At 32.6% G+C, this 17,436-nt stretch overlaps 1 protein-coding gene across 2 annotated transcripts in view; it reads left to right on the top strand.

Moving 5' to 3' along the window:
- The first annotated feature begins 57 nt into the window (after positions 1–57).
- LOC132743741 (protein CLEC16A-like) overlaps positions 58–17,436 on the top strand; it is a 74,812-nt gene continuing 57,433 nt past the window's right edge. Inside the window, exons 1-13 of one of the 2 annotated variants that reach the window (XM_060732305.1) lie at positions 58–237; positions 1,303–1,431; positions 2,891–3,024; positions 3,682–3,749; positions 4,973–5,053; positions 5,431–5,536; positions 6,557–6,680; positions 8,087–8,276; positions 9,096–9,146; positions 9,743–9,856; positions 10,516–10,615; positions 15,170–15,326; positions 17,311–17,411. In XM_060732305.1, coding sequence (XP_060588288.1) covers positions 161–237; positions 1,303–1,431; positions 2,891–3,024; positions 3,682–3,749; positions 4,973–5,053; positions 5,431–5,536; positions 6,557–6,680; positions 8,087–8,276; positions 9,096–9,146; positions 9,743–9,856; positions 10,516–10,615; positions 15,170–15,326; positions 17,311–17,411 — 1,432 coding nt within the window. In that variant the 5' untranslated portion in view covers positions 58–160. Of the gene's footprint in view, positions 238–1,302; positions 1,432–2,890; positions 3,025–3,681; positions 3,750–4,972; positions 5,054–5,430; positions 5,537–6,556; positions 6,681–8,086; positions 8,277–9,095; positions 9,147–9,742; positions 9,857–10,515; positions 10,667–15,169; positions 15,327–17,310; positions 17,412–17,436 lie in introns of both variants that reach the window. The other variant, XM_060732304.1, reaches the window with a different exon arrangement.

The raw sequence follows: 17,436 nt of genomic DNA, 5'->3' as shown, positions 1-17,436 counted from the left end.
AATTTTGATTGGTGCAGAAGATGTATCTTAATCCAATGAAATTGTACCTTTTATTTCCACACCTTACAAATTATACAAGATGGCGACCAGACCGAAAAACAATAACAGTGTCTATATATAAAGTGAAATTTATATTGTTTATCTATTTAATATAGGTAAAATGTTCAACAGAGGGAAAGGGTGGCTGCCAAGCTTATTAGCAAAGCCGAAAAATCCGCATTCCTTAGAACATTTAAAGTAAGAAACAGAAAATTTAATTGACATTTTCATTGACAGGTGTCACCTGACAGCTTCTTTCTGAGTGACTAACATATTCGCAGTATCTATTCTAGGAGGGGGGATTGGTGATTCACTCATATTTTTGAGAAGTTCCCCCTATATTTTTCAGAGGCAGGGCCGCAGGGGGAAACTCTTACATAGAGAAAGAAAGTAAAAGATCAAGAAATGTATAATAAATTCTCACTTTTCGATAATTAACACTAAACCCCTGGCACCCACGTTCGGAATCCTAATATGAAACAAGGCAAAGCCTATGAACTAGGAAGTCTATCAAAAAATCGTTCATTTTTCCGGTTAAAGGTGTCATTCGGTATATTATACCCGTATATTATGCACCGCTTCCATTTTCATCCGGAATACCTGACGATTATTATTTATCCTTAAAGTTGAGATTGTTCGTTATCAGAATACCCACGTCTATTATCATTGAGTTACATTTAAAATGGTGGCGCCTGACTAGAACTGACACTGAAAATTTCATTGTTAGGTATAGAATTCTATATATTATTTAATTGTTTTTTATTTGATTTTATTTTAAATATACATGTGTAGTCTATAGTCGGGCAACGTAAATAACCAAGGTATATCGAGTGAAAAAATACATGTTGTTTCCCTTATCTTCGAGTAAAATCGATATCTCTTATGCTAAAACAATACAAATTAAGCCGTTTTTAAACTGCTATTTTGTTATGATTACATGTAAATGTCTGATTTTAAAATTCATTACACCAATGGAAAGCTATGGATCTTAGCTTCATCATTGTTTCACAGTATATACTTCAACACATCTTTTGACACAAAAGAATTTATATTAATCAACTGTTAAACCTACCATATATCAGATCATTTTAGATACGACGACCTTAACCACCCGGCCATGGACACCCCTACTCTTTCAGAACTATATAGTATATCGACTAGTCTTATAAACAAACGATGATTAAAACATCTGCATGATGCAATCTTTATTGTTATTCATTATATGTTTATATATACTAATTTTCAAAGTTTGTTATATTTCAGATATTTATACAACGTGTTATGTAAGAACCAGACTGTAACGGAGCAGAATCGTGTCCTGTTAGTGGAGACATTGCGATCTATATCGGAGATTCTGATTTGGGGAGACCAAAATGACAGCAGTGTGTTTGAGTATGTATAATTGTGTACTTTAAAAAGATAAGATGGTACAAATGAACATGAATTGTCTTTAAATTTTCAACGGAAAACTCCTGAATTTGTGAATGTTGGCAGGCAGCTGAGCATGAACAATTTATCCCTTGAGAAGTCTTCCGTAAATTTAAACTAAACTTTAAAAAAAAAAGATTGATATGATATGCCAATTCTCATATTATTGGGAATTTGTCATTTTTGGCAAGCAACTGCTTTTTGATGCTGTTTTTTCCCCCAAGCATATGTGTACAGTGATTTTTTTACCTTTGCATCCTGAGTCCAGAACTCAATGAATTTGCTATGGATGCAAAGTTTCAAATAATGTGCATCTTTTGGATGCATACTTTTTCTAAGTAGGGAGTCCTGTCTGACAGAAATTTGGTATTAAAATTAATACCAAATAGTGTTCAACTTATGTCAATCATATTCTAGGTCCAGCTAAGATATAATAATGTGCTATACTATAGGTAAGCTTAAAAATATTAAGGAAAATGAAGTTTTGATTAATATCAAACTAAATTAATGGAAATAAACATATTAAATTTATTTGACAGTTTTGAATAATTTCAGTATCAGAAGCATTGTAATTAATATAGAAATCAAATTCATTTTTTTCTCCATTCCATTGTTAATATACCTGTCATATCACTTAAGCAGTATTAAGATTTGTAACTTGGATTTGTCGGCTAAATTATGGGACTCATAGATTTATAGCCCAGCGAGTACTAAGGACCCACACTGATGAGTTTGTAAAAAAATCACTGGTGTATAATATGGCTGAAAATTTGGTTTTGTAATTATTTCCTATCACTTGTTGAAATTTGTTGCAATTAGAATAATGTGAGTCCATTTAGTATTTAGCATAATTTACTGTATGAAAATAATTTAATACTAAAATGTCCAAAAGATTAACTTGTATCCAAATCTTATAATAACACAGAAATAACCTAGATAGAACAACATTTGTTTAGTTATCCTAAACAGATTTCAATCATTATTTATTTGTTTTAAATGGTTGTAACTCTGTTACTCAAGCTATATAAGCTAGTTCCTTTGAAATTTTTTTCCAGGAGAATGAATGATGTCCCCTATGACATTTACCCTTATTATCTATAAAGATTTCATTCATTTATTCATTCATTCATTAATTCACTCATTTGTCATTCATTATGATGATTCATTTATCATTCATTCACTCATTTATCATTCATTCTCTCATTTATCATTCATTCTCATTTATCATTCATTCACTCATTTATCATTCATTCACTCATTTATCATTCATTAATTCATTTATTTATCATTCATCCATCCATTCATTCATTTATCATTCATTCATTCACTCATTTATTCATGGTCATTGCTGACGGGTTTTTTTGCTCACATCTCATGACAATGTATTGAAAGTTCAAAATATATTCTTCTTTTTTTTTGACAGCTTTTTCCTGGAGAAGAACATGTTGACATTCTTCTTGCGGTACATGAGACAGAAGTATGGACGTTTTATCTGTGTACAGTTACTACAGACATTGAATATACTATTTGAGAACATCAGTAATGAGACATCTCTGTGTAAGTTATCTCAAGGTTTCTGTAATATAAATCGCCACCAGTGCTGTTAGAGATAGAATATTATTACATAGTATAGACAAGAGGCAAAGTTGCTGTTGACTGCTTTGTTTCAGTAGTCTGATATTAAAATCTTTTAATTTTATAAAAGTTGTTGCAAAATCAAAGCAAGACAAGAAGTTTCCACAAGTTGATCTACCCGGTAGTCAGTGGATAAAGTTCTTGTGCAGTAAAGCTTTTCTGCTGTTACTTCTTTATTTTATCTACTTCAGTCTCAAAATATAAGTATGTTCTTTATCACCATTTTCATCTTATGTGATAAGTCTGAAAGCTCTTGCTCCAATATTTTCAGAATTGTCTCCCTGTAGTATGTGTACTTTGAATTTTCTTTAAAGACTGATATTTTCACTCATACTTAGAAATACTATGAAATACATGTTTCTTCTCATCAGAATATGTGAAAAAAGTTCATTAACTCTAGCTCCATTATTTTATACTATTCTCCACTTTGAACTTAGAATTTTCATTGAGAAGTGTTATTTTTCTCTAAGTTCTATATTCCATGAGGGATTGACTTTAATAAATAAAGAGTTATGAACAATCAAAAACATTTTTATTCCTTAAAAATGATTGTGTTATCTATGTTATTATATTTTACAGATTATCTTTTGTCCAATAACCACATCAACTCTATCATTGTACACAAGTTTGACTTCTCTGATGAAGAGGTAAGAACCAAACTTTATTATTTTCATTAATTTAGACAAAGTCTTATCAATTTTGGCTTTCTTTTATGAGATAATGAGATGTTTGGACCATAAAGAAAATTTATCTCTGTGCAATAATCATTATCCAGAGTGTTAGCCAAAGACAATATGAAAATGAAGATAAGGGCTTTTTTGCCACCATTTAAGTTCTCTAGCTACTGAGGCCTTACAGCAAAGGGTACCCACCTTGTTGCTTGTCAACCACAGTAGAGCCACTCCCCTTAGCTTCAGATTAGATACCAGCAATAAACCATCAACAATCAGGGTGAATTTTTTCTCTACTTTTGTGGTGAATTTGAAAATGTGCCTGTGCCTTGTATCTTCTCATTGACATACAAGTTTTGAAGGGAAGAGAGGAGTGTTGAAGGTTTAGTTTATGATAAGTGTATATATGTATATAGTTTACTAAGGTATTGGTTAATTGGTAAAGTGTCATTTTGCTTGTAGGAGACCACATGTTCAATTCTCACCTGGTCATACAACAGACCATGTTCAAAATCATACTAACAGTATCCTTGTTTTGACACATGGTAGTTTTTGTCTTCCATATAATTATGACTGTGTTGAAAGGTGTTTTAATTCTCAGAAACATGGTCACTTTTAGAAACAGTTGTAAAGATACATGTAATGTGATTTGTAGATGTTGACTGAATAAGTGTCACATGTTTAGCTCTCAGCCTCCTTGTGTCAGCTGATTCTATCATGCAATCAGTGCAGACCAAGATCAGCTGGCACATCTGTGTCGTGTCATCTGATCATGTCTACATTGTTACCTATTCTGTTATTATTTTGAAAATTTTCCTTAAAACTATGAATGGTTTAGTCCAGATTGTAAGTTGGTCAAGTCTGTTAAAGATATTTACCAGAATATTGGTTAATGTTAGATTACATATGAGCCGCGTCATGACAAAACCAACATAGTGGGTTTGCGACCAGCATGGATCCAGACCAGCCTGTGCATCCGTGCAGTCTGATCAGGATCCATGCTGTTCGCTATCAGTTTCTCTACTTGTAATAGGGTTTGTAAGCGAACAGCATGGATCCTGATCAGACTGCGTGGATGTGCAGGCTGGTCTGGATCCATGCTGGTCGCAAACGCACTATGTTGGTTTTGTCATGACGCGGCTCATATATTTATACAGGTAATATGAGAATGATAAACATGTATATTATAATTATTACAGGTGATGGCGTATTACATATCCTTCTTGAAGACTTTGTCTCTGAAGCTGAATAAACACACCATACATTTCTTTTACAACGAAGTAAGTATAAACATATATAAAACAAGAAATTTGATAATCTATCACTGTCATAATATTAGTAAAAATTAAAATTAACTGATGATTCTCATATTTTTTCCCCTTTCCTGCATTTTTTTTTCAGAAAGAATGAATAGTTATAGAACTTATTTAATAATTTCCTACAGAAAGCATTTGGTGTGCTTAAGTATTTATTTCTTATTGAATAATACTTTGTGTATTACATTTAAAAAGACCTTTTCTCTTAATTTTTTCTGAAGTTAGCATAAGAAGCTTTACTATAAAAAGTCTTGATTTGTAAATATATTATCAGTAGTGAATAAACACATAGTAAAACATTATTGTGTTAATGTTTATGTATGATAATTACCATGTTTCAGCACACCAATGATTTTGCCTTGTACACAGAGGCAATAAAATTCTTCAACCACTCGGAGGGTATGGTCAGAATTGCTGTAAGAACTATCACACTTAATGTTTATAAAGGTAACTTATTTATTTATGTTTTGTTCTCATGTATTTGTATGTCTTTGTCAATATTAAATGAGGTGCATATTGGATCTGTATTTAATGTTGACCTCAGTTGAAGAGTTGCTAGATTTCTTTGTTAACCACTTACCTCTTACTGATTCAGAAATAAAAGCAAACTCAACATTGTGAATTAGGCATCCAGTTAGCTGATAGGACTGTGGCTCAACCTATATGCTAAGGTTGTTGACTTCAAACCACTTGCCCTTCATCACTGTGGGTTCTTATCCTGACAGGGACTTTGGGCTAGCTTATGGAATATTGGTGGCTCTACTCAGGTGCCCTGTTATGCCTGAAATAATTCATGGAATGGCAAAACCCAAATTAAAGAGAACTTAATTTTAGCTTAGTCAAGTTTCAAATTATTGCTGCTTTACTTGAGATGCTATTGAGTTAAGATAATTGAAGAGTAAGGACAATATTGCTTAACAGTAATGCTAGTATTGTTTCATATGATACTGGCATTTGTATTTTTTGGACCCTAATAGATACAAGAATGCCCAGGTTCATTAAACAACTGGGTATACTATTTGCTGCAGATGACAGGGGAAAAATCATTAGTAGTAAATATCTACATTTGTTTGTTCTATGTTTTACTATACATGTATATTTTCTCAATTGCTTAATAAGTTATTAACACATCAGATAAGTAAACTAAGCATCGCTAAGCAAGCCATTGTTTCATTAAGTAAAAACCTTCACAATCAATGCTCAGTACTGGTTGGTTCCAGAAACGGATTCAAGAGTGTGTCTAAAAACTTGAACTTCCAGGACAATTGAAGTTTGAACTGAAATAAATTCAGAAAAAGCGGGATATAGGAGATGCAAAACGACCAACACCAGGGTAGGTTTAACTGCTTTTAATAATGGTCTACCGGTTTCGGTCTCACTATAGACCTTCTTCAGTATAATAAATTCAGTATAAACCAATATGTGTTGTGTTTTTTTCTCACTAATTTTCGTATATTAATTTTTCAGTACAAGATGGAGCTATGTTAGGGTATATTAGAGACAGGACAGCTGCTCCGTATTTCTCTAACCTTGTATGGTTTATTGGTAACCATATACTTGATCTAGATATCTGTGTTAGAAATGATACTGAGTAAGTAACATGAAATATATGTCATACATTTTGACTACTGATGTTTTTATTCTGATTTTGTTGATATAGTACTGCTTTATCTAGAATGTCTTTTCCAAATTTTTATAACCTTGATTTATTTGAAGAGATTTGGATTAAATTTTAACAAGTTATTGTAACAAATTAAATTATTGTTTCATGTTTATGCCCCCACAAAGTGGGGGACATATAGCGTTGCACTTGTCCGTCCGTCTGTCTGTACGTCTGTCCGACCGTACGTCCCGAAATCTTGTGAACACAACTCCTCTTAAACTGGATGGCAGATTTTGCTTAAACTTCCAGGGATGAACAACCTTAATGTGTAGATGGTAGGAAAGGAAGGAATTTTTGCTGCGACCAAATTTAACAGAATTATGGCCCTTTGTTGATTTTTTCACTATATAGAAATTTTGTGAACGCAACTCCTCTTAAACCGGATAGCAGATTTTGCTTAAACTTCCAGGGATAAACAACCTTAATGTGTAGATGGTAGTAAAGGAAGGAATTTTTGCTGCGACCAAATTTATTAGAATTATGGCCCTTTGTTTATTTTTCACTATATACTATATAGAATTTTTGTGAACGCAACTCCTCTTAAACCGGATGGCAGATTTTGCTTAAACTTCCAGGGATGAACAACCTTAATGTGTAGATAGTAGTAAAGGAAGGAATTTTTGCTGCGACCAAATTTAACAGAATTATGGCCCTTTGTTGATTTTTTCACTATATACTATATAGAATTTTTGTGAACGCAACTCCTCTTAAACCGGATGGCAGATATTGCTTAAACTTCAAGGGATGAACAACCTTAATGTGTAGATGGAAGTAAAGGAAGGAATTTTTGCTGCGACCAAATTTAACAGAATTATGGCCCTTTGTTGATACTAGATGTATAAGTTGTCAGTGGCCCTTTGTTGATTTTTTCACTATATACCATATATAAGTTGTCAGTGGGGGCATCCATGTCCTTTAGACACAGTTCTAGTTTTCTTCAGTCTCATTTATATGAGTGTTACATAATAAACATCTTTTCATCTTTTGTCAATGATAAATAATGAAGGATCTGCTTTCAGCTAGATATTGATTATCAATTATTTTGATTATAATGAAAAAGTCTTTCATATTAAGAATTCCTCCCAATTGTAGAAAAATTTAAGTCTGGATTGTTATAGACCAATGAGCTCATGATAGGCTGTGATTGTAATGAACTGAGTCCTGAAGAGTGTATAGAATCCTGTAGATAACAGTAAATATCAACATACTCCTGCAAAAGACATGTTGTCTGTTCATTTCATTGGATTCGTTAAAAGTTTGCCAAGTTTTGATGCATGCTTATATATATGTTATAATTATATTCTTCTATATTTTTACATTACATTACATTTTAGTCACAGAAGTAGAGGAAGATTGGGGACGTTGGTAGCGGAACATTTAGATCATCTACATTATATCAATGATATATTGTTAATCAACATCGATACACTGAACGATGTAATGTCAGACCAGCTTCTCAATCGGTTACTTATACCACTGTATGTCTACTCTCTAACCAAGAGAAAACGTCATGATCTTAGAAAGGTATTGTTAAATAATTTTCTCGTCACACGGCCGATTTGTTACAGTGACATAATATAGAGTGAGACTAAAAAAGGATTGGAGCACAGCACTAAATACCGTATTCTGGTACAAGCTTGAATGATTAAATGCTAAAATCTCGCCTTTACACCTTCTGGAATGAACTTTAAAAGCTCTAATTCATCTTTTCACACGATTTATATACAATAATGAATGAAAAATGTAAAAATCGACGGGAAAATTTGATATTTGTCTATTTTGTGATCATAATTTCTGCAAGCGTCTAGAGGTACTGCTCCAATCCAGTATTGAGTGAAATCCCATTAAGGTATTGTAAAATAATTTTCTTGCCCCATGGTCTTTGTCCCATATTTGTTATAGTGACATAATATAATGGGAAACTTTATTTAAAACTCTTGCATGAAGCATTGGCTAGTGGACCATAACTAACTTATCATCTCCAAAGGTTGAATAATGGTAATTTGACACTCTAGTATAATCTAGGGGTTACAGGTATGATTCTATCTCCACAACTTACAATGCTAATGCTCTTGTTTATCAGACCTTCAAAACAAAGACCCCATGCATGGGTGCTCAACACCCAGCATAAAAAATAAACCAGGGTCATCTGTTAAATAGGGCAACTTTTGTATTTATTTATTATTTTTAAAAAAATAGAGCAAATAACTGTCTCCAGAAGGCAACACAGGTATGGGCAGCAAACAAAGTGTTGCTGTAAATAAAACTAAAGAAAAAACCTGTTTTACATATAACTGTTGAATGTTTATCATACTGATTGTAAGAATTTCTGTTTATTTTCAGAGTAACAGGAAGTATGTTAGTTCAGTAGTCTCCCTTTTCTTGCTATCACAGGTAAAATATACTGTCTTTATGAATAATATTACTGTAATGCTAAATGCTTACTGTATATTTATTGTAAATATTTTAGCTTTATTATTGATGACTGTCTATTAAACAGGATTATGACTTTTTGACTGATGATAATCTCTGACATTTTGTTAAAGAAGCTTCACTTAGGTCCAATGTCTAAAAACAAACCAATCTGAATGCTTGCATAGGTTAGCTGTGTCATCTTAAGGGTCATTTTAAAAGGAAAAATATACACAAGATGATAAGAAATACACTATGAAAAAAATTGATTTTTTATGACTTTCTTAGCCTAATTTAAGTCATAACCAGAAACAAAAAAAAAACAAACAAAAAAACAACTTTAATTTTTTGGGTTATTTTGTGCAATAAAAAATGGTTATTCTGAAATAAGAGAGTATGCAAATGATTGGTCCAAGCTTACACCAAATGGTACATAAATCTGAGGAACATCTCCAGTCTTTTTTATTTCAAAAAAAAAAACCTTAGAAGTAAAATATACATGTAATAAGATATGTGTGGGAAAAGTTAAATTTTATTCGTTTTTTGTAAAATTATTTTATTAATGACATCATTTACAGGTGTTTTTGATAATACAACATGGTCGCCTGGTGCGACAGTTGGCGGAGATTATATTTCAAGGTGAAGTCGAACCGATACGACAAGATGAACAGACTTCTGATTCTCCTAGAATGGTATGGGTAATGTTTCTCTTTTCTTTAGTTGATTAATTGCCTATATATAGTTTTTACTTTTAAGCCATTTGTTTATACCTGGAGTAGAATTTGATCAGTTTAGCTGATATAAAATTAAATAGAATATTAGTTAACTAAAGGAAAAACAATTATTTTATTGACCTTAAATATTAGAACTGACACAGGGCAAGGAGAATAGTAAATTTCCCTTTTATTATATCAAAAGTTTTAGAATGCATCTCTTCTTTTCTCCAAAGACCCTCTTTGACTGTCTGAGCATTTATTTAACATTAGGTATTACTTTGTTTGCACTTCTTGTGAATTACAGATGTATGTAGTGTTTGAGAGACAAAAACAAATCATCACTGAAATGTGGTGAAAGAAAAGCAAAAAAATTAGAAAAAATAATGTTGAAATCCATCAAAATTATTGAGTGCAGCTTTTGAAAATATTAATTCAATAAGATTTGAAAATAAAGTTCTGAGAAGATAAAACACCTGAACTAGAGGAGCTACTTTTTCTGGTTACATTTTTGTCTTGGCAAAACCACTTAAAATCCAAACATATTTATACAAACAATTTTTTTCAAGTTTCTCTTTAATATTTTGTTCAAGTGCAAGTTCATTAATGAATTAACAATAAATCAATTGTAATTTCAGCTTATACGTGAATTTGCTGCCCCTGATGAGACTTTAGAAGAAACTCTTGGAACTAGTCGAGGATTGCGGCCTCGTAATGAATCCATTCGAGTTAGAGAAGGTAACTCCACATTCTACAGGAGAAGTGATGTCCAAGGTGAAAATGTCACCGGTATGTGACATAAGCCTTCACTTTCTGCCTGCAACTCCATCACTGTTCCTTTATTTCCCTTTTTCACACAGCTTTTTTGTGTAATCATTTATATCAGCGACAACTTTTAAAAATTTTCTACTCCCAATTTATCTATGTTTTTTGTTGTTTTTTTGTAAATTTACAAACTATGTTTTTGAATAATATTGAGTTCCGGTTGATAGTCTGTCTGTGGCCAAGTGGTTAAGGTTGTTTACTTCAAACAGCTTGCCCCTCACCACTGTAGGTTTAAATCCCGCTGGGGACTTTGGGTTCTTTCATGTGAAGAAGCTATTCAGTTAGGTTATGAAACATTGATGGCCAAACTCAGGTGCCTGAAACAATGCATAGAGGGGCACCTGAAGTCTTCTTCCACCTGTTACCATATGACTTCTGCTGTGTTGGTGCCACATAAAAAAGCAAACTTAAAAAAAATATATATATATACAGTCAAACTTGTATTCAGCGACTGCGCAAGGGAAACACCCAAAACGGTTGCTTAATGAAACGGTCTCTTAAGACAAAGCATTATAAAAAGTCAAAATTTATACATGACATCTTTCTTTTGCGGTGGGAATGTTTTTCAACTTCCTTTATATAAATGTTTAATAATTAGAACGCTCCGATAATCTAAATGGATGCTAATGTAAAAAAATAGCTTTCTGATATTTATTGACAAATCAGTTTTGATCCATTACGTACATGTTTGACATTTTTTCAGAATTTTTAAACTTCTCCTTATATTTCCTTGTCTCAAACATAAAAACCCTGATAATTGAAGCTTTTTCTGTTGTGCATTTTTCATTTGAAATAAACAAACTACATCTGATTGTAACAATTAATTTAATTGCTGATCAGTTCAAGGTCAATTCAATGCAGTCTAAATATCAACAGCTAAGCGTATACACCATCTGAGTAGGGGCGGAGCGTTGCATTGTTTTATCATTATTGGATAATACACGTCACACGTACACTTACCTTTACTTGCATACACTAAAACGGTTTGGGAAATAGAGTTTTTCACACATTTATATATTGTGTTTTGATTGTTGACACTTGTGACATTACGAGGCGACGTTCTCTAAAAACACAATTACTTGACAGGTAAAAGTGGTCGTTTAATGAAAAGATTGATCTCAATTAGCTGACTAATTAGCAGTTGTTGGTCGCGTTGAGCAAAAGTTGCTTAATGCATTAAAGATATAGGGAGAAAATGAACGGGGGGAATTGAAAGTGGCCGCATAAGACAAAAGTCGCTAAATACACGTGGTCACATGTGCAAGTTAGACTGTATATATATCAAATGGATCTCAGGAAATTAGAATATTGAAATACCATTTCATCCCTAATCCCACCTCGCGACCCCTTTTAAATTCATGCAGAGGTTACTTTTATACTTAATATACTTAATTTACTTATGGCTGCCAGATCTTACATGGAAGTAAGAACATTACATAAGTAGTTGATAAAGCCGCATGTCAAAAATTGAGAAGCTGTATAAAGTGATTTTTTGCTTGACCATTCAAAGAATAGGGATAGCTGAGCCTATTGTACTCATCTTAGCTTAAGCAGTCACACTTTCATTAAGTTTTTGTGCTCAAGTTAGTATCTCCAAAACTAGGAAATGAGTTGAAACTTCACATACATGTATTTGTTCTCTGTGATTATCTTTGTCCCTATGACTCCTGAGCTATGTTTTATGTAGCAGAGTTATGTCCCTTTTATTACTGTTGAACACTGAGAATAGTTGAACACACTGTCATAGGACAGCCATTGTTCTTTCACACACAGAAATGGTTGTACCCCTCAAAATAAAGGAATATGATTTCAAATTTCTTGCCCCTCACCACAGTGAATTGTTACCCTAATAGATGTGATAAATGTTTTACATGAATAAGCTATCAGCAAGCTTGACGAAATCAAGATACCAAAGTGCCCTGCAGTTTCTGGAATACAGGGAAGATGACACGTTATTTTCTCCTCATCAGTGGTGGATGAAAAGTTGTCATTTGACATTTTTAGTATAGGTTTGACATAAAAAAGCTTTAAATTTGTACTATGACCATATATCTTAGGTTTGACAGAAACTTTACCGAAAAAAAAAAATAATTAAAACAATGAAATATTTGTTATAAAATTTTATATTCTCTCTCATCTGCGCAAATTATATGTATACAAAAAGCTTTTGATGTTATTTTAACTGTTTTGCTTTTTTTATAAGATGTTTTACATTTATGTTCCACTTCTTGTTTCTACAGTAATTGGATTATTTCCCTTTGTCTAGAGTGATTTCTATTTCTTTGTATATACATGTATTTGTTTTGCATGAACTGTCCAATTCCCACAAATTTTTAAAATGTATGTTTTTCAGTTTTTTCTTTGTTTTAATATATATATTTCAACATAATGGTTCAATGTCATTTAATAAGCTTTTTGGAAGTTGAAATTCGATCTGCTGATCAATTTTTGAATGATTCAAACTTTAAATTGATTATATAAGGATTTTAAATAAAATGCATAACACTTTGTCAAAATCTTTAATATGCTTAAAAAAGTTTGCAACTAACCCTCTTTGCAGTTATTTGTGTGCATTGGTGAAAATACCAAGAAAAATAATTCTGAGGGAATAATTTGATCTATGAAATCTCTAGAAGGTTCGTAATAACTTATCAAGTATAGGTTCTGTGCTACATCTATTTTGCTATACATGTACTTGTATTAGAAATGCTAAGTGTTTCAGCATTTGAAGATTTTATTTCAGTGTGTATTGTACATAAACATGAGGTAAAATGGCAAAAATATAAATAAAATACATGACTACAAAGGACATCATTCATTTAAAGAAATTTAGCCATTTTGCAATGTTCAATTTAATGTATAACAAACATTTCAGAATATAAATTATGGTGAAGATTTAGGAATATAAATAAGATTTCAGATAAAATATAAAAAGTATCAACCTTTTTTTAAGTTTACAATTTTTTAAAACTATTTAGTGCCCATTAACCTGTTCCTTAGTGTGTTCTTGCATCATACAGTGAAACTTGTGTTAAACACCACCTCTAAATAAAGATAACCCTGCAGATAAAGACCACTTTTTCATACATGTATTTCTTCGATAAAATTGAATAAATTAACTTCCAACCAAAGACCACTTGTCAGTTAAGACCATTATTTATCTCTCTCTTTGGTGGCCTGTATTCACAGGTTTTACTGTATATATAAAATTTCAGGTACCATGTTACATAAATGATTATTCACAAGCTAGGAAATGTCATTCTACATTGTGTAAAATGTTAAAAAAATAAACATTTATGTAAATCATCACAGTTTGACATTTCAAATCTCAGATGATGCACAAACAAAATATTTGGTAGCTTGTCATTTGTAAAGAAATATTATCCTCTTTACTGCATGCATCAAGTTGTATGCTCATTTATTTCAGTCAGGTTACAATTACATAACAACATGAGGTAAATGTACATTTAATACCTCAATTGTAAATGTTAGTGATGTCTCCATGTTTAGTATTTTGACACTATCATATTAGCAAAAACTTATATATGAAAACAAATATGGGTTATGTGATAACATATGTTTAAAATGATTTACTAGTAAATAGGGTGTCTGTACTGTAATATTTATGATAATTATAGGTGATTTATTTATATAGAGTAACTCTTATTAAATGCCCTAGATTTGATCATCATGATATTATAAAATGTATGTCAAAATCTATAGAAGTATTTCATTACAACAAAAAATAAGATTGGACTTAAAACAACGTTAAAAACATTCAGAGGTAACATTTCCTTGGTGGAAGTTAACTCTTAATTTTCTGTACATCCCTGCAGTATGATCAGGCTCTATACTATTGGCAGCCCAATTTATGTGTTTTGCTATAGAAATCCCTTAAACTTGGAATGAACTGGTCTAAATTCAAAGCTGGGCAAATCCATTTCACAAATTCATCAGGTTAAGGGTTAATACTGTACCATTTATAATCTAGTTTTGAGGTTTTAACCCTAACTATGCTGAAAATTATATAATGGAATTCGAATTTGAAACTTTTGTTTGTTTACATGACTAACTTTTACTTCAAAAATGCTAAAATAAAAGGTCAACGGTACTTTGAGTTACATTACTTAATGGGCATGAAATTTAGAGGTTTTGTCAATAAAGATATTTTGTGGCGGCATGGCCGAGTGGTTAATGCGTCAGACTAGTAATCTAATGATCGCTAGCTGCATGGGTTCAAACCCAGTCTGAGGGGCAAGTCTTTGTTTCCAAACTTTACACTCATTGCTCAGTATTGGTTGGTTCCAGGAAAGGATTCGAAATAGTGTCTATAAGCTTCTAGCTTCCTACACAATCAAACTAAAATAAAGTGACAACTGAGAAAGGTAATAGTAGCATGATCTGTAAAATAGATTTTTTACTTAGACCCTGCTACATTTATCATTGGTTTAACTATATACATTACAGAAACTGGTGCTTCAGGGGACCAGGATGAAGTCTTTGACGATTCTGTGCCATCACAAAATTCCACAGACGAGGAAAAAATATTGTCAACACGTAGCCAATCATTGAGAATGGGAGGCGGGACCTCACCTACACTTGGATCATTTTCATTGGATAATAGGTAAAGTGTTATAAAATTATATCACAAAACATTGACCTAAGTGCAATGGTATGCATGTTTGAGAGATTTAAATTTTAGAAATTTTACTTTTTAGCTCACCTGTCACAAAGTGACAGGGTGAGCTTTTGTGATCGCTTTTCGTCCGGCGTCCGTCCGTCCGTAAACTTTTACTTTAAATGACATCTCCTCATAAACCACTAAGCCAATTTCATCCAAACTTCACAGGAATGTTCCTTTGGTGGTCACCTTTAAAAATTGTTCAAAGAATTTAATTCCATGCAGAACTCTGGTTGCCATGGCAACCGAAAGAAAAAACTTTAAATATCTTCTTTTAAAAAACCATAAGAGCTAGAGCTTAGATATTTGGCATGAAACATCTTCTAGTGAGTGTCTACCAAGTTTGTTCAAATAAAAGACCTGGGGTCAAAATTGGCCCCGCCCCGGGGGGTCATTGATTTTCCCTATATGCATATAGTAAAAACTTAAAAAATCTTCTTTTAAAGAACCCAAAGAGCTAGAGCTAAGATATTTAGCATGAAATATGTTCTAATGGGTGTCTACCAAGTTTGTTCAAATTAAAGCCCTGGGGTCAAAATTGGCCCCGCCCCGGGGGGTCATTGATTTTCCCTATATGCATATAGTAAAAACTTAAAAAATCTTCTTTTAAAGAACTCAAAGAGCTATGGCTAAGATATTGAGCATCAAACATGTTCTAATAGGTGTCTACCAAGTTTGTTCAAATAAAAGCCCTGGGGTCAAAATTGGCCCCGCCCCAGGGGGTCATTGATTTTCCCTATATGCATATAGTAAAAACTTAAAAAATCTTCTTTTAAAGAACCAAAAGAGTTAGAGCTAAGATATTTAGCATAAAACATGTTCTAATAAGTGTCTACCAAGTTTGTTCAAATAAAAGCCCTGGGGTCAAAATTGGCCCCGCCCCGGGGGGTCATTGATTTTCCCTATATGCATATAGTAAAAACTTAAAAAATCTTCTTTTAAAGAACTCAAAGAGCTATGGCTAAGATATTTAGCATCAAACATGTTCTAATAGGTGTCTACCAAGTTTGTTCAAATAAAAGCCCTGGGGTCAAAATTGGCACCGCCCCGGGGGTCATTGATTTTCCTTATATGTGTATAGCAAAAACTTAAAAAATCTTCTTTGAAAAAACCCAAATAGCTAGAGTTAAGATATTAAGCATGAAACATCTTTTAGTGAGTGTCTACAAAGTTTGTTCAAATAAAAGACCTGGGGTCAAAATTGGCCCCACCCCGGGGGTCATTGATTTTCTTTATATGTGTATAGCAAAAACTTAAAATCTTCTTTGAAAAAAACCCAAATAGCTAGAGTTTAGATATTAAGCATGAAACATCTTCTAGTAAGTGTCTACAAAGTTTGTTCAAATAAAAGCCCTGGCCCGGCCCCAGGGGTGTCATTGTTTTTAACTATATGTGTGTAGTAAAAACTTTAAAAAAAACTTCTTTTAAAAAGCCCAATGAGCTAGAGCTTAGATGTTTAGCATGAAACATCTTCTTATGGGTGTCTACCAAGTTTGTGCAAATAAAAGCCCTTGGGTTAAATTGGCCCTGCAACGTTGGGGGGGGGGGGGGGGGCCTATATACAGGTGAGCGACCTCAGGGCCATCATGGCCCTCTTGTTACTGTTCTCTCCAATTTGTTTTACCACAAAAGTTTTTTTAAGTGATTTTTTTCATTGCATTTATTTGATGCTCAACACTGGCTGATCAGAAATGTAAATTGCATTTTTAAGTAATGTTAGATTGGTTAAACACTAATGTTTGATGTTTTTAAGTTTTTGATAACTATTTAGTACAGAGATATCTGAAATATAGGAATGTACATTTTGATTTGTATGAGACTAGGTTACATGATAAATTGGTAAGATCACAATGATACAGTTTAGGTGAGCCACCATTATATTCATAGTTTGGGCTGTGACCACTACATTTATCTTTGACTATTGTAGGCCGTATCTAGAAGCTATCTTTCATGCTCTAGAATGTACAGAGAATGACTATGAAGCCTTGTTTGCTCTTTGCCTGCTCTATGCCATGGGACATAATGAAGGTATTGATTATTTTCTTTACACATA

This window comes from Ruditapes philippinarum, unplaced genomic scaffold (assembly GCF_026571515.1).
Source record: "Ruditapes philippinarum isolate M1 unplaced genomic scaffold, ASM2657151v2 ctg772_1_1_1_1, whole genome shotgun sequence".
Taxonomy (NCBI): Eukaryota; Metazoa; Mollusca; class Bivalvia; order Venerida; family Veneridae; genus Ruditapes; species Ruditapes philippinarum.
The sequence above is the reverse complement of the archived record's forward strand: the minus strand, read 5'-3'. Positions and strand labels throughout refer to the sequence as shown.